The sequence below is a fragment of the Paroedura picta genome, chromosome 14 (genome assembly GCF_049243985.1).
Source record: "Paroedura picta isolate Pp20150507F chromosome 14, Ppicta_v3.0, whole genome shotgun sequence".
NCBI classification, from domain to species: Eukaryota; Metazoa; Chordata; class Lepidosauria; order Squamata; family Gekkonidae; genus Paroedura; species Paroedura picta.
In genome coordinates this window covers 26,977,621-27,002,513 of record NC_135382.1, presented here as the reverse complement: position 1 = coordinate 27,002,513, position 24,893 = coordinate 26,977,621, and the positions used below count along the sequence as shown (strand labels likewise).

The following is a 24,893-nucleotide window of genomic DNA, read 5'->3' as shown; positions in this document are numbered from 1 at the left end:
AAAACCCGCAAGCAAGCAAGTAATTACTGAGAAAACTGGCAAATAAGTCTGAGCAAAAAACATTTTTAGGGCCAAAGTAGACCTGAAGGAATTCTAAGTTTGAATTAGGGTTGCCAACTCCGGGCTGGGAAATCCCTGGAGACATGGCAGTAGAGCCTGGGGAGGGACCTCAATGGAGAATAAGACCATAGAGTCTAAATCCACCCTTCAAAGTAGTTGTTTTCTCCTGGGAAACTTGATCACTGTTGTCTGGAAATCAGTTGTCATTCTGGGAGATCTCCAGGCCTCACCTGGAAGTTGGCAAACCTAAGTTGAACCTACCGGGGGGGCACGCCATTTTGGCACTGGAAGAGGCATGGGAGGATGAGACCACCTTAGCCCATTCTGGAGGCCCTATGAGAATCAGGCCGTTGTGGCGTGTTTAAATCCCTTTACATTGGCGGCAACATCCACAGTATGGACCCATGGAAGCCATTGCATCTCTTGGCACTCTCTTAGAAAACAAAGTGAAATGTTTCGCTTCGTTGTCAGAAAGACACTAAAGATGGAAGACTGAGTTCTTTCTGGACAAATCACATCTCTCTGCTCACAGGGTACGGCGCTGCCGCAGCTAACCCTGTAAATACCATTGCTGCCCAACGGCAAGCTGTACAATTTCACATGCGCATCTACGCAGAATTTCTGGGGCTTGGGTGGAGAGACGATACGCAGGATTACCGTCTGCTGCGCACAGCCGTGTTGATTTCATTCATGATGTTGCCACGACAACCACTTCTCCTAGCCATTATTCGGGAGAAGTTGCCCACCAGCAGCTGGAAAAGACAAGGAAATTGCTAGCATCAATACACTTGGAAGGGTATTCCAGTGGGCCTGCAGTGGTGTTTCCATGTGTTTTTCAAACAGGGTTTCCAGCTCCAGGTCAGGAAATTCCTGGGGATTTTGGGTTGGAGTTTGGCTATAATGCCATAAAGTCCACCACCCAAAGAAGCCATATTGTCCTGAGGAACTCATCTCTGCCCTCTGAGATCAGTTGCCCACTTGGAGGCCGGCAGCCATATTTCCAAATGCAGTCTATGAACTAGAGGAACACCTCCCCAATCCCTGCTCTACCTCCATATTTCCAGGAATTTCCCAATCTGGAGTTGACAACTGTATGAGGACTCCTGTAGGAAGAAACATCTCACCCCCCTCCCTTTTTGCTCAGTTCTAGCTCCATCCTAAGAGCCTCTTGTGGCGTAGAGTGGTAAGGCAGCCGTCTGAAAGCTTTGCCCATGAGGCTGGGAGTTCAATCCCAGCAGCCGGCTCAAGGTTGACTCAGCCTTCCATCCTTCCGAGGTCGGTAAAATGAGTACCCAGCTTGCTGGGAGGTAAACGGTAATGACTGGGGAAGGCACTGGCAAACCACCCCATATTGAGTCTGCCAAGAAAATGCTAGAGGGCGTCACCCCAAGGGTCAGACATGACTCGGTGCTTGCACAGGGGATACCTTTACCTTTAGCTCCATCCTTCTGCCACCACATCTAGCTGCTGTTCTCTGTTTCTCCTCTCCCTTCATATCCTTTTTTTGCCGCTGCTTGGCTACCAGCAGAGTTTTGCCTGGCCTTCCTGGCTCCGGCACCATCGCTTGTCCGTCATTTGATTTCTGCACTACGTGAATGGGCAATCATAGCTAAAATATTCATAATGCCTCCCATCAGGGCCAGCAGTTTTTCACTGGAGATCAGTTTGCACATTTAGCTGAAGATTAACAAACACACACTTAGGGAGTGCACAGCTTTGAAATAGCAGCCATGAAACAGGCTTCAGATCTTCCACACTGTAATCGTTAATGACAAAGTGGAAGATCAGAGGCCTGTCTCCTAAATTCATGCACATTATTTGATTTCTCAGCACTGTGAACAGCACTGTTTGCCTCTCTTCCTGTGTGCACAGGGGCTGTCAGGACTGCAAAATCAGAGTGACACACCATAGTTGTTTTCCTGGAAGGTCATTTCCCTCCCCCACCCCCACCCCCCACCCCATATGTCTGATGGCATGCTTCAGGCTGCCTGTGATATCCCATTTCATCTTGATAAATTGGCACTTCATCTTAGTCTTCCAAATAACAAGTAGACTCTGGACAGTTCGGTAATCTGTTTCAGTCAATAGGTGTATTCGTGCAGAAATCCCTCGTTTCTCAGCTCATTTTTTAGGTATGGTACCTGGAGGCAAAGGAAGGTGTTGTCAAATGTTATAATTCAACTGTCACGTCATTTTCCGGTGTCGGGAAGAAGGGGGGAATTACATTGGATACTTCTGCTTACAGGAACTCCTTAATTTTTTATTTGGTAGGTATGCTCCCAGCAGGAAGGGAAGGTGGCATGTACAGCCCAATGTTGTTAGATCATAGAAGCTAAGCAGGGTCAGTAGTTGGATGGGCGACCACCAATGAACTGTCTGCAGAGAAAGGCAATGACAAACCACCTGTCCATCTCACTTGCCTCGAAAACCCCTTACAGAGTTGCCATATATCAGCTTTGACAGTTTGGTGTAGAGCCAGTTTGGTGTAGTGGTTAGGAGTGCGAACTTCTAATCTGGCAAGCCAGGTTCGATTCTGCACTCCCCCACGTGCAGCCAGCTGGGTGACCTTGGGCTCCCCACGGCGCTGATAAAATTGTTCTGACCAAGCAGTGATATTAGGGCTCTCTCAACCTCACCCACATCACAGGGTGTCTGTTGTGGGGAGAGGAAAGGGAAGGTGACTGTAAGCCACTTTGAGACTCCTTCAGGTAGTGAAAAGTGGCATATAAGAACCAACTCTTCTTCAGTAATATCAGTGCTCTCTCAGCCTCACCTCCCTCACAGAGTGTCTGTTGTGGGGAGAGGAAAGAGAAGGCAATTGTAAGCCGCTTTGAAACTCCTTCTGGTAAAGGGACTTTTGCAAAAAAAAAAGGAACGTATGTTGGGGAGACACTGGAAGTACCAATGTTGGTTTATTAAAAGTGTCTCAGTCCTCTGCATGCCTACCTCCATGAATTCCAGAATGGAGGATGAGCTAGTTCCGAGGTCCCTCATCTTGTTGAGGCCTGTGGAATATTGAGCAAGTATGGTCACCGTCACCCCAGGTTCAGAGACCACTAAATATGAGTTGCTGTGGGCCAGGACCTTGTATTTCATCTGGGAATCCGTGCCATACCAGTAGGTCTTCCAGGGGAACCTGGGTGACACTCTTGAGAAACAGGATGCCATTTGTCAGACTCATCAGTGTTCTTCCTATGTTCTTTTATGGTCATATCACCAGATAAATGTTTAACACATTTAAAAAAATTAAATGCCCACTCATTTAGGAGATTTTTCCAGGGTCATCAAGAAACCCCAGGGTTTCACAGAATCCATTCCGCACACATAGGATAATGCACTTTCAAGTTGCTTTTGCCGCGGGATTTTCCTGTGCAGAACAGGCTAATCCACTTCTAAAGTGCACAGAAAGTGCATAATCCAAGGTGTGCAGAATGGTTGAGAAAGACTTGCTTGGACAAATAGCTGTCCTTTCTGTTTTAAATAGAAAATGGGAGCTTTTTATCTGCTGTTTGAGGGGTTGTTGATTTATGGCTACTGCCTTGAACATTTTTAACCAGAAGACCAGTATTTGAAATAAATAAAATATGGTATGTTCTCCTGACAGGCATCAGTGACTGCAACTTTGGGACATTGGATTTTTTGTGCTTCTCTGGGCTCATTGTGTCTGAAATTCATTGATAAAACTTAATATGCATCATTAAGCACAGGCAGCTTTGTGTATGGCAAGAAATTCTAGTGTCAGAATTTCAGAAATGGGATTGAGTTTACATTTTCTGGATGACACCACAGACATACAGGGAGAGGGGGGGGGGAGAGAGAGACTGAATCAATTGTTCCCAGTAAAACAGCCATGTAAATGTTTAACAAAACTTGGAATGATTTTCTATCATCTTTTGCTCAGTACATTCCAAGTAACACAAAAACATTCAGAAGCATAAGAACCTGAAGAGATGGAATAATCCAGTTATCACCATTTTTTAAAACCAATTCTGCCAAATATTCAGGACCTTCTTATTGTGTCAATAGACCTGGCGAGGACTAGGCTTGAGGTCCAAGGTAGGATCGTAATTGTGAGTACATGAATGGCCAGGGTGAGGTCAGATCCTGTCCGCGGGATCATGAACAATAGTGCACTCTGGTGGGAAGATCCCTCTGTTCCTTTGTGTATATAAGTTGTGGGTTTGTGTGGGTTTCTCATTTCAATTTTGCCTCTTGCACCACAGTGCTGGGATCACAATAAAGAGCTGAAATGAACTCTCAGTGTCTGTCTCTGAACCATTATGGTGAGGTCAAGGCAAGTGGGATAAGTGCTACAGCAAGGAGGGCGGTTGGGAATGACTGAAAGAAAGAACAAACGGTTGGATCCAACCCAACTTCTCTAGGCTCTGAACTGGGAGTGTAGAGGCTCATTTGATGTGGGAGATCCATAGTGATGTGCTTCCACTTTGTTAAAGATAGAGAGGGAGTAGGGACTAGGGGAGACAAAGTTAGGGTAGGAGGTATGTGCCAAGAAAGTGTTTTCGGGTTGCTTTTTGGAGGCGTTTATTTTTGAGGGGCACTTTTCGGAGGCTATTTTGGGTTTTCCATAATATGGAAGGAAAAAGGAGAATATGACATTTCCGCTTCCTTCAGTCCTCAGAGGAGAGACCTACCTTGACATTTTGGCAATATGCAAAGACATTTACGTGTAGGTGACTAATGAATCCGTGAAAAGCATAAGATGAATCAACAAACCATACCTTGATTTCTATATATATTTCCTTGCACTGAGGAGTTAAGGATGCGGAGCCCCATGGGAACCACCACCCCCCCTTGCAGGATTACCAGCTAGCCGTCTTTTCCTAGCCCAATACACGGCATTATATCTTTACTAATATAAATAATAGATAAATGCCTTTTGCAGAACCTGCAGAAACATCTTTTGCCAGCTCTGCATCAACACAAGCACATTCAAGCCTTGGGCAACAGCAAAAGAACAAACACATCTTGCTCAGACAAGGATGTTTGTAAATGTGTCACAGTGACAGACCAAATATTTTGGGTAATGCAGGATTCATCTCCTCTCAGCCTCCACCGCCATCTCTTATGCACACCAAGCTTCGGTTTGAAGGGGAATATTTAGATGGAAATCGTACAATGGGATGCTGTCGAAATCCTCATCCTTTCTCCCTGGATCCTGGAGTACTTCATTATCTGCTCTTGCTTCTGAAGATGAACCGATGCATCGGAATTCCTCCATTGATCCATTTTTCAACATTGTACAGAGAGCCGGATGGACATTCTACGACATCTCCCAATTACTATTGTTCTTTTGTATCTTTCCCTCTATCCATTCCTAATGTACGAATCACTGCAAATGTGATACCGTTGTGTATATAGGTTGGGTGTGCGTTTGTGGGTAGTGTTTTATCAGCGCTCGTTGAAGAAACACCACACAAAAAGATATGCAGTGGTTAGTGCCTTGGGCTCAGACCAGGAAGACCTACATTCAGATTTCTGCCCTGCCATTACTTTTCACTGTGTGGTGCTTGGCCAACCACTCCGGTGCTACTGTGTGCATAAAATGGGCCACTCTGAGTTCCTCACAAGGAAGGAAAGAATTAAAATAAATCTAACGTAGCCTGCCTGCTACTGTTCAGTAGTTGCTTCTAGTCTCAACATTTCCCCTCCTACGCCATGTCAGCCAACTCTAAATATTGTGTGAAGGAAACACCAGATTGTATTCCAGATAAATGAAATTTCTAAGCTCATGGTCCATGGCTTCCAAAATGAAGGTGGCAAAAAGACTAATCTAACAATATTATATGTGATTAAGAAGGGAAATTCCAGAGGGGTCACCGTGTGAATCTGCTGCTGCTGCCAAAATAACAAAGTACCTTGTGATACCTTAAAATCTAACACATTGATCATAGAGTAAGCTTTTATGAGTCCGATCATCAGATGTTCAAAGGAGGGAGACTGAACCATCTCTCTCCTGTTCAACATTATTCCTTCTTCCTCTTCCTTGCCACTAGTTTAACTGTTGCTTCGTAACCCTCCACCAAATTCCAAGGCAGATTAAAGGAACCCAGACCCCAGCCCTTCCCTCCCCAGCCTATTCCTCTCAAGGATTTGTCAGCTGCATCCCATCAGCTCTAAAGCCAGCAGGACCTCAGAATTGGGGACATCAGGAGTTCAGTGTATTGTATGCCCCATGATGTCACATCAGATAGCTCTATATAAAACCACAGAGTTTCCAGCAATTCCCAGAGCTACCAATCATCATTTCCAGGCCCAAGTGTACCTAGCCTGTCTGGTGGCTGGGGCAAGCAGGGCTTGGTGACATGGGACAAAGCATGGTGATATGGGGGTGTACCTCCTCTGCCAGCCAGCCTACTCCACATGTCTCCTTCATGGATCTCCTCCAGTTGTTCTCCCTACATGTCTCCCCCTGCCTCTGCACACATCTTTTGTTTTCCTGCCTGATGCATCTACTCTACTCACCTTGTGTGTCTGCTTTGGCCTGCCCCATGCATCTCCTCCAGCAGGGCTCCCATCCCACATGTTTTCTTTGCCGGCTACTCCAACAGCCTGCCCTGCATGCCTCCTCTGCCAGCCATCCCACCCCACATACCTCCTTCACCTGCCTGCTTCACACATCTCCTCCACTCCCCTGCCCTTTGCATCTCCTCCTCCAGTCCTCCCACCCTGTGCACCTCCTTCATTCACTCTCCCCTGCACATCTCCACTGGCCCACCATATGCATCTCCTCTGCCAGCCAGCCCACCCACCACCTAGGGCCTACTTGCCAGAATTCTCCAGTGCCCCCTCAACTTGTACCTAAGGTTGCCGTACCCTAAAAATGCCACCACTTCCAGGTTTCCTGGAATTATATAATAGTGCTCATCATGCCCTTTAAAAAAAAAAACCTAAACCTCTGCCATTGCTTAAAGCAACAATAAGTGACAAGGGCTGTCAGCAGGAGGCCTGGTAGCTGGAACACAGAGAAATTGAGAAGAACTCACAAATGTTATGTGAATGTATTATGGAATCATAGAATCATAGAGTTGGAAGGGGCCATACAGGCCATCTAGTCCAATCCCCTACTCAACGCAGGTTCAGCCCAAAGCATCCTAAAGCATCCAAGAAAAGTGTGTACCCAACCTTTGCTTGAAGACTGCCAATGAGGGGGAGCTCACCACCTCCTTAGGCAGCCTATTCCACTGCTGAACTACTCTGACTGTGAAAAACTTTTTCCTGATATCTAGCCTATATCGTTGTACTTGTAGTTTAAACCCATTACTGCATGTCCTTTCCCCTGCAGCCAATGGGAACAGCATCCTGCCCTCCTCCAAATGACAACCTTTCAAATACTTAAAGAGGGCTATCATGTCCCCTCTCAACCTCCTTTTCTCCAGGCTGAACATTCCCAAGTCCCTCAACCTATCTTCATAGGGCTTGGTCCCTTGGCCCCAGATCATCCTCGTCGCTCTCCTCTGTACCCTTTCGATTTTATCTACGTCCTTCTTGAAGTGAGGCCTCCAGAACTGCACACTGTACTCCAGGTGTGGTCTGACCAGTGCCGTATACAATGGGACTATGACATCTTGTGATTTTGATTATGGCTAAAACAGGATGGGAATTGAGCCGAGACAGTCAGGTAGTCAACGGCCAAGTTCACCAGACATTTCATAAGTCTGCTCCAGTCAAGCTGCATATACTGAGTCGGTCTGCCTGGACCGGAGCATCTTTTATTTCAGCAGAACTGAGTATCATTGCTCCTCTTCTGGGAACAACATAATAGGGAAATGACAAGACACTTCTCATTAGTCTTAGTGAATACTCTTCCAGATGAATGTTTAAATAAATTATACTCAAATGATTTCCTCTATTTGTTCCACAACGGCATTTTCGGTTGGAGGTTTCATTTGAAATATTTAATGTTCTTTATTATTTATAAAATGGTCTCCCTCACCGGATTGCAGAATTTCACTGACACAGACATGCACTTCATAAAACACCACACAAAGAATTTTGATAGAACTGTACATAGGATTGCATCAGCACTGGGGTTTCACAGGGTTTGATCAATGTACACAAGCACTCCTGGCTCTGGGATTCAGGTGTGGGCTGCCTCTAAGTGTGGCTTCCATCACTCCAGCTCTCTGTTTTGGTACTTTCTATTATGTCTGCAGATTCAGTGATCACAGACTCCAATTCTTCAGAACAGCTCTTTTTATTTAGCAACTCCAGCAACAGACTACAACTACTGAACAGGGGGAAACAGGCAAATTCATGCACTTTTATACCTTTCAGGCAGCCAGCTGCTGCCTCTGATTGGCTCTAAGCAGAGCAATCTGATTGGCCCTGGTGGAGCAATCCGAGCAATCTGATTGGCCCTTAAACAGAGCAATCCGATTGGCTCGAGTGGAGCAATCCAATTGGCGCCTAAGCGGAGCAATCCGATTGGCCCTGAGCAGAGCAATCAGATTGGCTCTGGCAGAGTGATCAGGTTCCTTGATTGGTTAGTTCCTTGGATAGCAGAGAACCCTCATTTGCATCTGTGTCCAAATGCCCACAGACAGAACACTTTCCTTGTTTGTTTGTTTTGCCATGAAGTCTTATGGTGGCCCTGTAAGTTTTTCAAGGCAAGAGACATTCAGAGGTGGCCTGCTATTGCCTGCCTTCACATCATGGCCCTGGAGATCATGGAGGTCTCCCATCCAGATACTAGCCAGGATCGATCCTGCTTAACATCTGTGATCTGAGGAGTTCAGGCTAGCCTGAGCTATCCAGCAGGTCGGGTCTACAGTCACCCTCTGAAGTCTTAAGCTAAGAGAGAGAACAGAACTCTTCCCTGCCGGGATTCCAAAACCCAGAGAGAAATTTCAATAATTTCAAAATATCCTTAATCCTCCAATTGAGAAGACTTCCAGCCATTCGCTTTATCATTAACCTGTGAGAGTAGCCAGCTCTGAGGACTGGATATCTCAAATGTACCATTCTCCATCCTTGGTGGCGAATAATTCACCTTTCCCAATCAAATAAAAACCGGTGTCATAAGGTTGGTATTCTGTGTGCCATCGCACAAAACGGCTGACCTTCCTTTTCTACAAGCAAACAACCCCACTGGCTCTCAGCCTGATGGGACCACTTTAGTCTTTCTGAAATCCTTGCCTGGAGGATATAAGCGTTGGATTTCTCTTTCTCCATTTAAAAAACCAGAAAGGGAGAGAGAGAGAAAACCCATTTGCATTGTTGCAAATGATTTCAAAAGCACATTAATATACTTTTCTCAGCTAAGGGGGAAAATACAGCTCTCAGAAACCGCTGTAAATGGCAGAAATTGCTTCATTGCATCGATGATTCATATAGTTCTGCAAATAAGGAGGGAAAAAAGCCTGCACGAAGAGCAGGGTGAGAAAAAATAAAACAATTATCCCAGATTGTAAGTGGGGGGGGGGGGGGAGAATGACAAGATTGCCTGGAGAAGAGACCTGACAGTGAGATGCTCCTTCCTCTCTCTTTAGCAGATCCCCTTTCCGCAGACAAACAATTGCCAGAAGTAAATCTTCCTACCAGTAACAGCAGTAGACAAGGGGTTATAATAACAGTCTAAAATAGCCAGCTTGAATGGGTGCAGGCTGCCCCAGACATTGAAAACATTTTTCAGCTGCTACCAATGATCTTTGTAGGGCTGCAAAGAATAAAATCCTGAACTGTATGCACCAAGGAGAAAGATAAGAGGTCTGGTGTGTGTGTGGGTGGGTTGTTGTTGTTGTTATACTTTGTATTTATTGCTTAGCCATAGATGAGAGTTATTTTGTGGACTCCAAAAAATGATTCACAAATGATTCACAAATTCTGATAATGTTTTTGGCAGCTTCAACCCTCCCGCTTTCCAATAGTTTCTGTCCCTTGCAAGAGGGTTCAAATACATTGCCCTCACTTGCTCTCACTCTCCATTTGCCTTTGATGATATAATCACCTAGCTAAACTTTAGGTAAGTAGGGTTATGATGTCACCACCTTCAGTACATGATCCTCGACTAGACTGTAGGATTAATTTAGAAAGGAATAATTTCTGAATAATTTAGAAAGGAGAAGAAAGCAGGAAAGAATTCCTCAGGGGATGTTTGCTATGGGTCCCAGAAAAATGCCTCTGATGAGCTACTATAAATGATTTGTTTATTCATGCAAACCACGTCACATAGTTTGCTAGAGAGCCGGCATGGTGCAGAAGGTCAGACTAGGATTTGGGAGACCCAAGTTCAAATTGCCACTTTGTCAGGGAAGCTTCCTGGGTGACCTTCAGTCAGTTGTACTCCCTCTGCATAACCTCCCTGTTGGGACTTTTGGACTTGACTCGGTCCTAGTTCCCTCCAGAAAATTAGAGATGCAGAGTAACAGAGTGTTTTGAAAATATGCAGTTATTAGTTACCTTTTTGGCTGAGTCACATATCCAGACTCCAGAGGTTTAAAAGAGAGAATCTTTATTGGGAATAATTATTCAGAATATATATCATATTCATCAGCTTCAGTCTCCTTACTGAAGCAGAGTACAAAAGCTTAAAGAGGAGTCACAAAGGCAAGCCTCTGTGCCTAGGCTGCAGGCAGACTACATCTCACATGTGCTTCAGCAAAGGACATACACATACTGATCTTCTTCCTGAAGAAAGAGGAAGTAGGTGGAAGCCCACCTTAGACAAAGGAATCCCCAGAACATGTACTCAAGGTTTTCCCATTACAACTTCACCTGTGACCACTTGATGCCCTAGTGAGAACACAGGTAGAGCTCAGCTGCTTAAACAGCTTAACAACAGCCTTTCAAGGCTGACTTCACAAAATTACTTGCTGATTGCAGTTCTAAGACTCCCTCACAGGGCTGTTGTGAGGAAATAATGAAGGCAAGAAGAACCATGCATGTTGCTTTGGGTATTCAGTCAGGACAAAGGGAATGAATAAATAAATACATTTTTGTATGATTGTGTTAAATCTCAGCATTTGTGTGAGGAACCTCAGAGAAACTTTACGTAGGACCCCATAGTGACTTTGTGCCAGAGGCAAAAAATTCAGCAGACCGTGTGTTTCTTGTGCTACAGAAGTCTGTGGGGTTTAATTTTTTTTCCCCACAGGATCAGCTGATGAGTTATCACATGCACTCCCAGGCAAATCACACCTTAGTTTCACAACGTGATCTCAAGAAGAATGTGTTGCATTTATTCCCCTGCCCCCTCATGTCTTCTGGGCCTACCTGGTATCAGGCACCATAAGCTCCTTCAGAAGCCGTTGCCGGATTAGGGAGACTCAAGTTGTCCTCTTTCTTATTGCCTCTTGGGACTTGTAGCAGCTGCCTGGCAAACAAAACGTAACCCATGAAGGTTGTATATTTCTTCCTTCCTGGCGTGGAGATAAATAATTGGAAAAAGCTTTGCAGACTTAATTGCTGCATGTCAAGCTTGTGTAAAAAGTACAAAAGGAAGACAGAGGGCCAAAGTGGAATCACATTTGTGTTGCCAATATGTAAACAAATACACAATCAATGAAATGGATGTCCCTGTGCGCTGAGAACTGCCGGTTAATGAGATGCTGGATAATTACTTGATTTACATCTTTGTCAGATTAGTGCTAGAAACTTCCAGGCGTATGGGCCTTCAGCTGTAAAACATAGCTGTCTATGGGAAGCAGCTGTATCTCTACAGAAATCCACAGCAGAGAGCCACTGTGGGGCAGTAGTTAGAGCAGGGGTCCCCAATGTGGCATCCATGCTTTCCTAAGGGGTTTTTTTAGAAAGTGGGCGGAATGTGGCCACCACGTCCCGCCTTACCTCCCTTCAACTCTGGTCACCTTAAGGTAGATAGACCAATGGCTTGTCTCAGTATAAGAAGCTGTTTATCTTTCTACTCAGGAAAAAAAAATAAGAGTGTGCCATTGGATCTCCCAGCCTTCCTTTTGGACTTGGAATCAAATGAATTTTTCTCTTTGGGTGCCAGCCTCCAGATGGGACCTGCAGATTCCCTGGAATCACAGCCCGTCTCCAGGTTGCAGAGATCAGAGTCCTTAAAGAAAATGAATGCTTTGGAGAGTAGACTCTATAGCAGGGGTAGTCAAACTGCGGCCCTCCAGATGTCCATGGACTACAATTCCCAGGAGCCCCCTGCCCGCATTCGCTGGCAGGGGGCTCCTGGGAATTGTAGTCCATGGACATCTGGAGGGCCGCAGTTTGACTACCCCTGCTCTATAGCATTGTACCCCACTGAGACTTTTGCCCTATCAGGCTCCATCCCCATATCTCTAGGAGTTTCCCAGCCTGGATCTTGCAATTGTACCCTCCATCCCCCATCAGTGGTCCAAGGAAACCTGGCAAACCTATTTTATTTCCGTCAGTGCTCCTTATTTTTGAAAAATGATAAAGTGCTCTATAGGGAGCATTCCTGTTGTTCTGGAAAGGGTTTGGTTCACTGAATTGTCTTCTTCTTTTGTCAGCATGAAATCCTTTATTTTACATGCTAGCAAAGGTGCTTATTAAAACAGGCAAAGGAATGGAGGGGGTGGGAAGGTACCGCACATTCAGATCCCAAACTAAGTGGTTCTGCACTTCAGGAGAATAGAAGTTGTCAATGTGTCTGTCGCAAAAGCCCCGGGAGAAAAAAGCAGATCGACAAATGAGCTAAAATTTCAACCGTGTCTTTCTCCCACAAAGCCTCCCTTTCGAAAGAGTACTTTAAGTTGAGCCACACTTCATTTCAAGATTTTGGGGAATAGAAATTCTCAGTGACAAAAAGGGATGTGTAAAGAGAGTCTTTCGATATCATTGCCAGGGTGAAGTGGCAGTTTAATTTCAATATCTTGAAGCAGAAACCCTAATTTAAAGCTCACAACCAAGTGCTAGAATGTGGGAAGCAATTTAAAAAACAAACAAAATAAACCTGAACAAGTTGGTCTCTTGGAGCATATACAAAATGCATTTTCTGGAGCAGTTGCAATTTCTCCCACCCTACTTAGCTAAGTGCATTTATTCTTTCAAGGTTATGTCCATATGCAAGTAGAAGGCATGTTCTTCTTCTAAGGCAGTGGTCCCCAACCATTTTATCACCGGGGACCAGTCAACGCTTGACAATTTTACTGAGGCCTGGGGGAGGCCTGGCCGAGGGATGTTGCCGCCACCTGAGCCCCTGCTCCTCTTGCTTTCCCGCCGGTGCCCCTGACTTCCCCTGACACTGGGGGGCGCTGCCAGCAGCAGCTGCACAGTGCCACACCAAGGGGGACCCCCAGCCATGGTGGCTACTGGAGAACACCAAAGGTGAGCCAGCAGCAGAGTGGCAGGGCAGCCCCCGAGGCAACAGCCATGGAGGAGTACGAGGAGGAGCCGCGGCCCGGTACCGACTGATCCACGGACCGGGACCGGTCCCTGGACCAGGGGTTGGGGACCACTGTTCTAAGGCATAAAAATGTCATGAATTAAAAATCTGTACTCAAAAATCTCATATATCCTTTAAGGTGGTTGCACATATTTGCACACGCTGATTCTATGAAGGCAAAGGGGTGGCAGGTTACAGTAGATGAGCAATTAGGATGTGAGTGTCCTGCATAGTGCAGGGGGTTGGACTAGATGACCCAGGAGGTCCCTTCCAACTCTATTATTCTATGATTCTATATGCACACATGTATGTGTATTCACACTTGGTAACTGAAGGTAACCGTTTGTGCATCCATAAAGTGTGGTTTGACCTGCAAAAGCTTATGTCACAATAACAGTGCAATCCCATCCAAAACCCCAGTTCTTTCTGGGCACTCTGCACAGGAATGTAGCATAAATATAAATTCAGGTGGGTAGCCGTGAGTCTGAAGCAGCAGGACAAAATTTGAGCCCAGTGGCATCTACTGACTTATATTCAAGGTATAAGCTTTCATGAAGGAGTGTGTTTCCCCATGAAAGCTTATATACCTTGAATAAAATTGTGCTGGTCTTAAAGGTGCCACTGGATTCTTATGGTATGTTAGCTTTAAAGCTCTCCCTTGTTTGGGCTGCAGCAGATCAACACAGGCTACCTCTCTGGAATGATTGTTGTTGTCACTGGTTTTTCTTGACCCTCCTGTGCCCTGTTTTAGATTGCATTCTTCCTGAGGAAAGGAGTCTTCCTCTATCCTGTAAAGCTCCACACAAACGGACAGGGCTACAGGGCTTTAATATATATATATATATTGATCATTTTAAATGCTTTCACCATTGTTTCATTGTAATAGTTCTAAAGGCACAACACATGCATTTTCTAACTGCATGTCTTTAAGCAACGGCTGGACAAATATGGATTCCTTATGCTGATCCTGCACTGAGCAGGGATTGGACTAGATGGCCTGAATGGCCCCTACCAACTCTATGAATATCTGAATGTATAAAGAAAATGGGAATCAAGGGGCGCTTTAAAGGCTAACCATATTCATTCCATGTCAGAGTTCACTTCATCACATGCATTGGGGTGTTTCTGCTTTGGGTCGACCCTTTTATATCCATGGCTTTAAGCCTGGGAGAGGACGCCGTTTCAAAGAGGTTGGTTGGAAGGGGCGTTTCAGGGTCAGTTCACTCAAAAAGCCCTTCTTTCCCATTGTTACATAGACAAAGCAGGATAAACCTACAACCCAGCGCAAGAATAGCAGAAGGCGAGGAGGCCCTTCAGCGCCCGCCCGCAGTGATGCCTCCAACACCTAGAGAGAGCATCCTTATTCAGACCAGAGGATTAGAGATGTGGGGGTGGAGCCTGGGGAAGAGGTGGAGCTTGGAGAGAGAAGGGACCTCAGCGGGATATAATATCAAAGAGGCCACCCTCCAAAGCACCCATGGGCATCTCCAGTCTCCGCAGCCTGGAGACCAAGTGGCCATTCCGGGAGATCTCCCGCTGTCCCCCGGAGGTTGGCAAGCCAGCCTCCAGCGCGGTCCTTTCCCCGGCACGATCTGCCGCTGGGATGCCGTGCGCACGCCGCCGGGTTCAGCTAGGCGCCTCTACTCCGTGAGTTACGGTCGGGCCGGCGGGAGGACCCGGGCCCCTTCTCCTCCGGGCGGCTGCAGCCATTGCGCACATCGCGGGCGGGCGGAGACGCGCATTCAACAGGAGGCAGCAGCGGCGGCGGCGGCGTGCGCAAGGGAAGCGCCTCTGCCGTTTCGCAGCCGTCCAGCCCGCCCGGCCGCCCGAAGCCCGCGCCATGGCCAAGGAGGGAGCCGAGCAAGCCGAGGAGACGGAGCAGATGATCGAGAAGGAGGCGGCCGAAGGCGGCCCCAGCGGCGGCAGCCCGAGAGCGGCGGACGCCAAGGAGATGCGCGCCGTGGTGCTGTCCGCCTTCGGCGGGCTGAACAAGCTGCGCGTGGCCAAGAAAGTCATGCCGGAGCCGCAGGAAGGGGAGCTCAAGATCCGAGTCAAAGCCTGGTCCAGTATTGCTCGCTCGCTCGCTCGGCCTGCGTCCCCATGCCCTACCCTCCCGCCCTCCAAGGGCATCTCCCGCCAGCCCCGGGAGCATCCGGGAGCCTTCCGGGAGTGCGTGGCAGCTGCCCTTGCAGCCGATGGAGGCGGGGGAGGGAGCCCGGTTCCCCGCGCCTGGTCGGGTGGAGAAGCAAAGGGGGGCGCGGGTGGGGATGGGGGGGGGGTGGGAAGGAGAATTGCCCACCTGGCCACTTTGCCAGAGTTAAATCATCCCATTCGGTCTTCGAAGTTCTTTTGTCCCCGGGCTGGCTGGAGATCTCTCTCTGTCTGTCTCTCTCTCTGTGTCTCTGGAAAGCAGGGGTTTGGGAAGAGAGCATCTTCCCCGTAGGCTAAGGCCGCTTCCAGATCGGGCTAGGTGACCTTTCCAAACATCACCCCTTCGGCAGGGACGGAAGAGAAGGGAACAGCGAAAAGCAGCAGTTCTGTCCCCAATCTTCTCTTTCCTTGGTGACTCTGCAGTTTAGAAGAGACTGGCTGGTTTCCAAACCTCACCATCCCCGGCCCATCCGATGGGGGGTTCTCTTGGAGGGGGTGAAGCTTATTTTTGCTGGTTGGTGAGAAATGGGACCCCTCCTGGCTGTGATTGTTCGGACCCAGCTGAATCTAATGCTGCTCCCCACCCCCACCCCCAAGTTTCTCCCTTGGATTCTTTAAAGTGAGGAGGAATTCCAGTTCTCTAGCTGGCCGATTGTCGCCTCATTCCCTTCTTTCTGCTTTCCCTCTGGTGTGAAATATTCCCGCTCGCCGAGGGTTGCAAGCTAGTTTGAAGCGAGGTTTTGTGTTTAATTGCACTGTATTTGAGAAAATGCAAGGACGGTCTCACGCTGGTGTCGGAAGAATACAGTCGCTTGGAATTTATATTCTCCCCCCCCCCCCCCCGTTCAAATCTGCACCAGGGAAATCTGCACTAAATGGCAAACTAGGACTGAGTTTGGAAACATTTTATTTTGTAATTTTTTTTTTAAACTGTGCAGCAAACTCGGAGTTCGTTAGCAGGTCCGTAAAGTCAGGCGCAGCATTGGAGGCAAAAGAGCACCGAATAATAACAAAACTCTGAGCCATTCCTGTGGGGTTTTTAAGATGAATTGAGCAGAGTTGGTTTGCTGTTGCCTTCCTCCATATAGGGACCCTTGATGGCCTCCCATGCAAGTACAAAGCCTGGCTGATGCTGCTTAGTTTCCAAGTTCTGACCAGGATCAGACCCTTCTGCTCCCCAAAAGAGCCCTGAAGGCATTGTTTTCCAAAAGAAGCCTCCCCTTTGTAGGAACATATAGGATGCTTCCTTATACTGAATCATTCATCCATCACAATCAATACTGTCTATTCAGACTGGCAGTAGCTCTTCAGGATTTCATACCACCAATTACCTGATCCTTTCAAGTGGAGGTACCAGGGATTGAACCTGGGACCTTCTGTATGAGAAGCAGGTGCTCTACCTCTGAGCCACAGCCCTTCCCTGTTGTTTCTCAGAGTCCCCTCTCCCTTCAGGAACAACATGGGCTGCAATGAGAAGGGAAAGAAAGGAACATTCGATTCCATTGCTGGAAAATTTAGTCTGGATCCAACCCATCAGGAGACTGAAGCCAGTTATTCAAAGATTGATCTTTTGCTGTCATTTTCCAATAGGTTGTCCTTTCTTAATAAAATTAACCTTTTCAATAGGAACTTCCGCCTGCCCACCAACCTTCCATGCTCTTAGGGCAGAGAACACTTAGTTATGGCAGTCTGCATTTAGTTGTTGTCCAAAGTATCTCCTCACCTGAATAGCCCAGGCTAGCCTGATCTCATCAGATCTTGGAAGATAAACAGCATCAGCCCTGGTTTGTATTTTGATGGGAGACCACCAAGGAAGTCCAGGGTCACAGTGGAGAGGCAGGTAACATCAAGCCACTTCAGTTAGTCTCTTGTCTTGAAAAACCTACAGGGTTGTCATAAATCGGCCACAACTTGACATCATACCACCAAAATATCTGAGAGCATCCTTTGGAAGGCCAGCATCAACATGTTCAATTGAATTCAATTGAGTTGCATTATCCTATGAATATTCATGAAATTTTGCACATGAGACGATAAGGTGGTTACTGTTGGCTCTTTTTGGTGGCAAAAGAAGGACTAAAGGAATCAAACCCCACACAGAATAGGTCCTACAGTGAAAAGAGGGACTTGGGACGATGGAGTGAGAAAGCTGGTCCATAACTACAGAAAAATTGATGGTGGATAGCCCACCCATTGGTGGCCCAGCTATGAAATGAATATTATTGACTGTGAATTACCAACCTCCAGGTGGGGCCTGGAGACCTCCCAGATTTCCAACTGATCTCTACTGAGAGTTGTTCCCCTGGCAAAAATGGCTGCTGGAGGGTAGACCCTATGGCATTATCATCTGCTAAACTCCTTCCCTTCCCCAAACTCCACAGGCTGTACCCCCAAATCTCCAAGAATTCCTACCCTGGCCCTGGCAGCCCAATGTCAGATCCCTGCTTCAATCTGCTAGCTGGGCACACTGGGGATGGTAAGGGTACATTGAGTAGCTTTGGTGATTGCTGTACGCTTTCAGTTATCCGTTCATTATGTAGGAAACTAAGGAAGTGCATCATTTTTATCTCTGATGGTCTGGAGTAAGTCTTGAGATCTAGACACCTTGCCAAGTAGGCAACGGTCCGGTAGCTTTAAGTTTTTAAAGATTCACCTGAGTCGGAATGAGCAGGTATTGTGGTGGCTGTTCTGTTGACCACCTGTTGGTGATGTTTATGCAGTGCGAGGGCTGTTTGATGTAAATGGATGAATGATTAGTTCTGTGTTTTAAAATGTGATAGCTGACTGAACGTTCTTTCATATAAAAGTATTCCCCATGCATTGAGGGAGGGGGGCGGGACCCAACATATCATAAGGCCATGCTCATTTGCATAGAAAGAAGCATTCCAACTTGCAAGCCCCCACCACATGCAGGCGTGCATGGAATTTGGAAGGATACAGGCCAGGCACAGGTTGGCCAGCTCAGGGTCCCATGAGACACAAACTTGGGACAGCCATGCTGGGATTTCCTGTACCAAAATAGGGCAGGAGCTGAGGGACTTCTTGACCCTTTCCCCAGTTTTTATTCCCCACCTCATTCGGATCCTCTGACATTCAGTGTTCTCCTCTCAGGGCCCTCCCTTTCAGTCCCTTTCTACCTCCCACTTACTAGGAAGGGCCTCTCTTTAAGCTAGTTTCTTGGTAGTGTACCTTGCTTCCTTGTGTTTTTGAATGAAGCTGTGTCCATTCCCATGTTTCTGGCTTGGCAAAACCAGAAAGGAAAAGGCTGCCAAAACAGAAAAGGTGAAACATTGATAGGGATGCCAGTTCCCAGGTGGGAATAATAGTTCATCTCCAGACTAAAGATACCCATGCCCCTGAGGAAAATGGCTGCTTTGGAGGGTGGACTCCATAGCATTTTTCACTTCCCCAAATCTCACCCATTCCCGGCTCCACCCCTAAAATCTCCAGGTATCTTCCCAACACAGAGCTGAAAACCCTAATTATTGATTGCATTTGTTTTTATTTACTTCATCTCTACCCTGCCTTTCTTCCCAGTGGGGACCCAAAGTAGCTCACAGCATTCTCCACTCTTCCACTTTATCTGCACAACAGCCCTGTAAGGTTGTTTAGGCCCAAGTTTACACAGCCCTTGCACTTCCTTGGAAGAATGTGCATTAGAACCTGGGTCTCCCAAATCCTAGTCCGTTGCTCCAGCCAGTACACAGCTCTGGCACTCTGTGCTGCTACATCCCCTTCCCAGCACAGAGTATACCGTGTCTGTGATCCTTCCGGAGACGGAATTTTAGCACTCTGTCAGCTTTCATTGAGAGAATTTTAGTAGAATAATTAGAAGAGGCATTATTGCAGAGAAGCGTGGGTGGCTTTTTTGCCTGACTGGCCAGTTTCTCCCTCGAGCCTTCACACTTGTGAGATTCTGCGGTATGATTTCTCTGTGTAGCATTTTCTTATAATAGCCGCTTTTATTTTTCCGTACTTAAAGCTAATTCGTATGACCCGGTTGGTTTGCTTTTTTAATATAGTGAAGCCTACCCAGTGGGGGAAAGCACTGTGTTTTTCCCCACAGGATTTGTGCATGAGGGACTCGTCTCTTGAACTGATACAGTCCATGTCTAGAATGTCCTTTCTTTTTCATCTAGGGCTGCCAGCTCCGTGTTGGGGAATACCTGGAGCCTTTGGGGGTGGAGCCTCGGGAGGGAAGGCTTTCGGGAGGGGAGAGGCCTCAGCTGGGTCTAATGCTATATAATTAAATCTCCAAAGCAGCCATTTTCTCCAGGGGGACTGATTTCTGTCAACTGGAGATCTGCGGTAATTCCAGCAGATCTCCAGGCCTTACCTGGAAATCAGCAACCCTATTTTCAACTCACGTGTGAATATTTCTTGTCCTGCTTTCTTATGGGAGCTGGAAGATAGTAGCAAACCGATAGATGTTGGAGTATTATTTTCCCATAAATGCATAAGAAATAGCTAAACACATGTATACACCCCTCACCGGCAGTCTTCAGGCAGCGGCTGGACAGATTCTTATCCTGGATGCTTTAGGCTGATCCTGCCTTGAGCAGGGGGTTGGACTAGATGGCCTCTCGGGCCCCTTCCAACTCTAGGATTCTGTGACCTATGAAAAATCTTTGAGTTGGTATATTTTGCTCCCAGCTCTTTTGCGCTCACCGTCAGCCTCCAAAGGCTAAGAGCAGCTGGGCGGGAAAGAAGAAAAGTGTGGCTCTTCTATGTACATCAAAAGCAGCCTTCTGCCAGTTCAGAGCCTACATCAGATGCATGTCCAAATGTGCCTCTGCATGCCAAAAGTTCACAGAATAACCGCTGCAGCTCGAAACAGAAGCCTTTGTGATGGAAGTGGAGAGTCTCAGGAAAGCCCTTCCGAGGCACACCGTTTCTGCACTCCATCTGCCTGTTTCATAATCCAGACAGCAGTGATTTTACTCCGCTGCCAAGTGCCAAGGTACTTGAGCCAGGACAAGAAAGAAACATTGCCCTGGCTCTGTGCTGGCTTCACACCTCGTCACATAGCTAGACGGCTACAAGGTGTAATCACGAAGCTGAAACAAGCCAGGGTCGATGCAGTAGGTAGTGGTCAGAAGGCTGGCCTAGGATCTCAGAGAGCCCGGTTCGAATCCCCACTCTGGTATGGAAGCTCACCAGGAGACCTTGGTGACGCGTAGGCCAGACTCTTTTTCTTAACCCAGTCTACCTCAGGGCTGTGGTTGTGAGGATACAGTGGAGGTGGGGGGAATAGTGTTGTAAGCTGCTTTGGGTCCCGACTTGGGGGGAAAGGTGGGGTATAAATTAAAGATATAAATAAAAGAATATCTGAAGGGGTCCCATCTTGCCCTGTCCTTCCTCCATGGGATGCCATACAGCCCTGTTTGCATGTTACAGGGAATGCACTTGTGTCTTGCACATGCATGCATGCATGCATATGTTTGCATTCCCTTTCTGAATGAAACTGGGCACAAAACCTAGATGAATGTGAGTTTCCGATCGCACATTGAGCTCTACATGTTTTGAACGTAACTTGAGGATTACTCCAGACACCTCTACAACCAGAAAAATCCAGGGTTTACAGTAACTGGTGAGCAATGATTTTAATTGCTGGAGGCTCCTCATCTCTTTCCTGTATGATCATGACTTTTGATCATGACTGAGCATTTTGATCATGACTGAGCAGTTTTCTTCACATCTCCTTTGTGTCCAGAACTGTGTCAGAAATAAGGGCCCCCGGGCATCTCAGTCTGAGAAGGAGAGTTTTGTGTTCCAAGAGCTGCACTCTGCTCCTGCCACGCAAACAGCCTGGCATTTTTTATGGGAACTAAATGTCAAGGTGAACGGCCGAGATGCTTAATTTAGAAAGAGTTGACATTGCGTGTGACGTTATCTCGAGGAGATCGGTTTGTTTTGCCAAAAGGGTCCAGGGTAGGGTGGCTTCCAATAGAATTTGCTTGCTTTTTCAACAACAACAACAACAACAAAAAAGTTTATTTTCCAGTTCCGTCCGGTTTGCAAAGAATCATCAATCATATCAGATCCTGGATAGTGTTGTAGTAGTCATTTTATGCTGCTGCTGATTTCCTAAGGGGGTGTTGTGCCACTACAGTAGCTTTCGGAGAGACAGGAGGTACATACACCTTCTTCAATTGCACCAGTAGTCCAGGCTTTCTCAACCAGAGTTCTGTGAAACCCTGGGGTTTCTTGATGGACCTGGAAAAGTTTCCTGAATGAGTGGGAGTTCATTAATTTTCCATTTATACATTTTTAACTTGTAAAACATTTATCGGTTGATATGACCATATATGGGAATGCCAATCTGCCCCTCCTTCCAAAATGGCCAGTGATTGGTCTGGAGAGGATGGAAAGGGGAGGGGCTCCAGGTGGGTGTGTCCACAGCTATGCTTCCCAGCCATATTCTGCACAGTTGTGCCACTTCTGGGGTTTCTCGAAGCCTGAACAATGTTTCAGGGATTGCTCAATGGCAAAAGAAAAGTTGAGAAAGGCTACAGTAGTCCTACACTAGTATGGCGGGTGTCATGGGGGGTATCTCTTAGACCCCATGGTCTGATGGAGAATTAAAGATGCCAGTCCTCAGGTAATACCTAGGGATCCTCTAGAATTATAGCTCATTTGGCAGACTAAAGAGTTCAGCTCCCCTTGAGAAAATGGCTGCTTTGGAGGGTAGATTCTGTAGCATTCTACCCCCCTCCCCAAATCCAGCACACTCCCATTTCCATGAAAAGTATTGTGCTTTACTTCCTGATCCATAGGGGTATGTGTGCCTGTATGTGTTTGCACAAAGGGGCTGCTGGCTGGGCTTTATTCCAGGGGAGGGCATCTTGCCCAGAGCCACCTTGTGTGGTTGAGTGGTTGAAGTTTGTCCCAAGAAATTCTGGGAGTTTTGCAAGAATTCTCTGTTAACAACCCCTGGACTCCAGGTTTCCTGCTAGCTTTTGCTTCATTCCATCTTGCGTCCAAGGAGGGAGAGATAGATTTGAAATAAATAAATAAAATTCTTCTCCGTGCTACAAGGCCTGCCCCACATTCTTTTATTATTTATGTTATTAGTGTCCCCCTTTCTCACATGGACTCAAGGAAGAGTACCCTTAGTGAGTCAGTACAATCAACAAAATGGGACATTCAATAACGAATGCATTAGGATATCAATAACTAATGCATTCGGATATTAGAAGACTGGAACTACCAGAAAGAACAGGCGCATAGCATAAGTAACATGGCACATTAAGCGATTCAGAATTTCTATAATTTCTATAATAGGATCCTATATCACTAATAAATTGCATTGGCTCACAGCCATAGCAAAGAAAAACAGGGCAATATAGCATAAAACAGTGGCAATTATAGCATTAAAAATCACAATACACATTAGAACCCATAGAATATCCATTAATAATCTAAAAACATTATCCATCCATCTATTAGAGTCTCCATCAAATACATGAAGTATCCATCCATCCACCCGCCCGCCCGCAAACGCTGGCAGAGGCTCATGGGAACTGTAGTCCATGGACATCTGGAGGACCGCAGGTTGACTACCCCTAATAACACCTACTCCCAGATCCCCCCTCCCAAAGTCTCTAGGTATTTTCCAACCCAGAGCTAGCAACCCTAACCCTAGTGTATGTAAGTACATACTAAAAGCATTTTTAAAAGCAACCTTGCTTTGAATAAATAAAACTGCTTTATACCAGATCAGACCCTTAGTTTATCAAGATATCCAGATTTCTCCAAGTCTTTCATGCCACTTCTATCCTGCTCCTTTATGTAACTAGAGATGCCGTGGGTTGAACCCAGGACATTCCACATGCCAAGCAGGTGCTCTGTCACTGAGCCCTTCCCACATTAGATGACATGAGACTGGTCTTGATAAATAAGGACAGCTGGAGAATATGAATCTCAAACTCAGTTCCGTGGACCAGCAGGGAGGGTAAAGATTCTCTTTGCCCAGTCCTTGCTGCAAGAAGCCCCAGCAGAATTTCATTCCTCACTTTTTCTTCTCACCTGTCAACATGTTTTTGCCAGCCGAAAACTGTTTGTGAATAAGTTCTTCCAACCTCCAGCAACAGCTGGAGTCACTGATGGTTTTTTTTACAGCAGGCAGTGGGCAGAGAGATCAGCCAAAGCAAAAAAGATTGCAAAAAGGTCTTAAAATAAAAATTTGAACCAGGAAAATCAGCCAAAAAGAATAGGTGGGGAGAAATCTGACATCATTATGGAGAAAACCCAAAAGAAATTTTTTGAGAGGGATGGCCTATATCTACGCCTGAACATGCCGTTGGGACGTTCTTTTCCCAAGGAAACTAAAATCCTACTCCGGGATTTCTTCTTGCTTAGAGAAAAGGGAAGTGCATAAAACTATCACTAATATTTATGATGATGATTAATAACAGTCATATCTGCAATCAATGCAGACGGCACTCAAAAGGAAACACTATTTTGTCATTTTAATAATTTTTAAAATTCTTTCTTTAAAATATTTCATTCAGCCTTCCTACCTGCCAACCCAAGGCAGTTTAGAATAAGACTCCACTCCCCACCATGAAGCCCCACCCTCACCAGTGATTAGCTGGTAAAACCCATTTCTACCATCAAGATTTTCCCAAAATGTCAGAGTGTCGCCATGATGTTGCCAACGTGATGACATCACTACATCACCGGCAACGTCACCTAGGTCTCCCTCCTGCTCCTGGTCCGTTCCCCTCTCACCCCCTGCCAATTGCCGGGACCTAGCAACCCTAAAACAATCCCTGACATCAATTAAATCATGGGTAGTAAACCTGTTGTCCTCCAGATGTTCGTGGACTCCAGATGTTCATGGCGTTTGCTGGCAGGGGCTCATGGGAATTGTAGTCCATGGACATCTGGAGGACCACAGGTTGACTACCCCTGAGTAAAATCATACTTGCAGTAGACTCAACATAAAACACAAGTTCAGCAGAAAAACCCATAAGAAAGCAGGAAAAAAGCTCTCTGAAATAAAACGTATCTGTTTTGGGGGGCGTTTTGCAGACAAAAAGCCATGAATGGAAGCACCCTTCTGACTGCTTTAACCATGCTGTTCTACAAGGTTGGAGCTACAGTCAGGAAAACCTGAGTTGTGGACTTGCTTGAACATATGGACATGTTTGAAATGAAGAAGAAAAAAACCACCAGTAATCCTCCCACTCCAAGTTCTGTTGTGCATAAAAAAGGTCTGAACTAATGATTCTATCAATTCTCAGCTCATGGTCGGCTTCTGATCATCTCCACGGCTGTTCCCAGTGACCTACATTTCCTCATGAACACTGTCTGGTATTCATGCAGGTTCTCATTCTCT

General features: G+C 46.4%; 1 protein-coding gene and 1 long non-coding RNA gene across 2 annotated transcripts in view; one reads left to right on the top strand and one right to left on the bottom strand.

The window, feature by feature from the left end:
* Nucleotides 1-718: 718 nt before the first annotated feature.
* Nucleotides 719-16,882, bottom strand: LOC143824030 (uncharacterized). The gene is made up of 3 exons (XR_013226668.1): nt 15,699-16,882; nt 11,293-11,392; nt 719-812 (listed from the first exon to the last, which is right to left on the bottom strand). It is a non-coding gene; the product is annotated as an uncharacterized LOC143824030 (long non-coding RNA).
* VAT1L (vesicle amine transport 1 like) overlaps nt 14,891-24,893 on the top strand; it is a 70,496-nt gene continuing 60,493 nt past the window's right edge. The window contains exon 1 of the mRNA XM_077310844.1: nt 14,891-15,460. Within this exon, the coding sequence (XP_077166959.1) occupies nt 15,240-15,460 (221 nt within the window). The 5' untranslated portion in view covers nt 14,891-15,239. The remainder of the gene's footprint in view (nt 15,461-24,893) is intronic.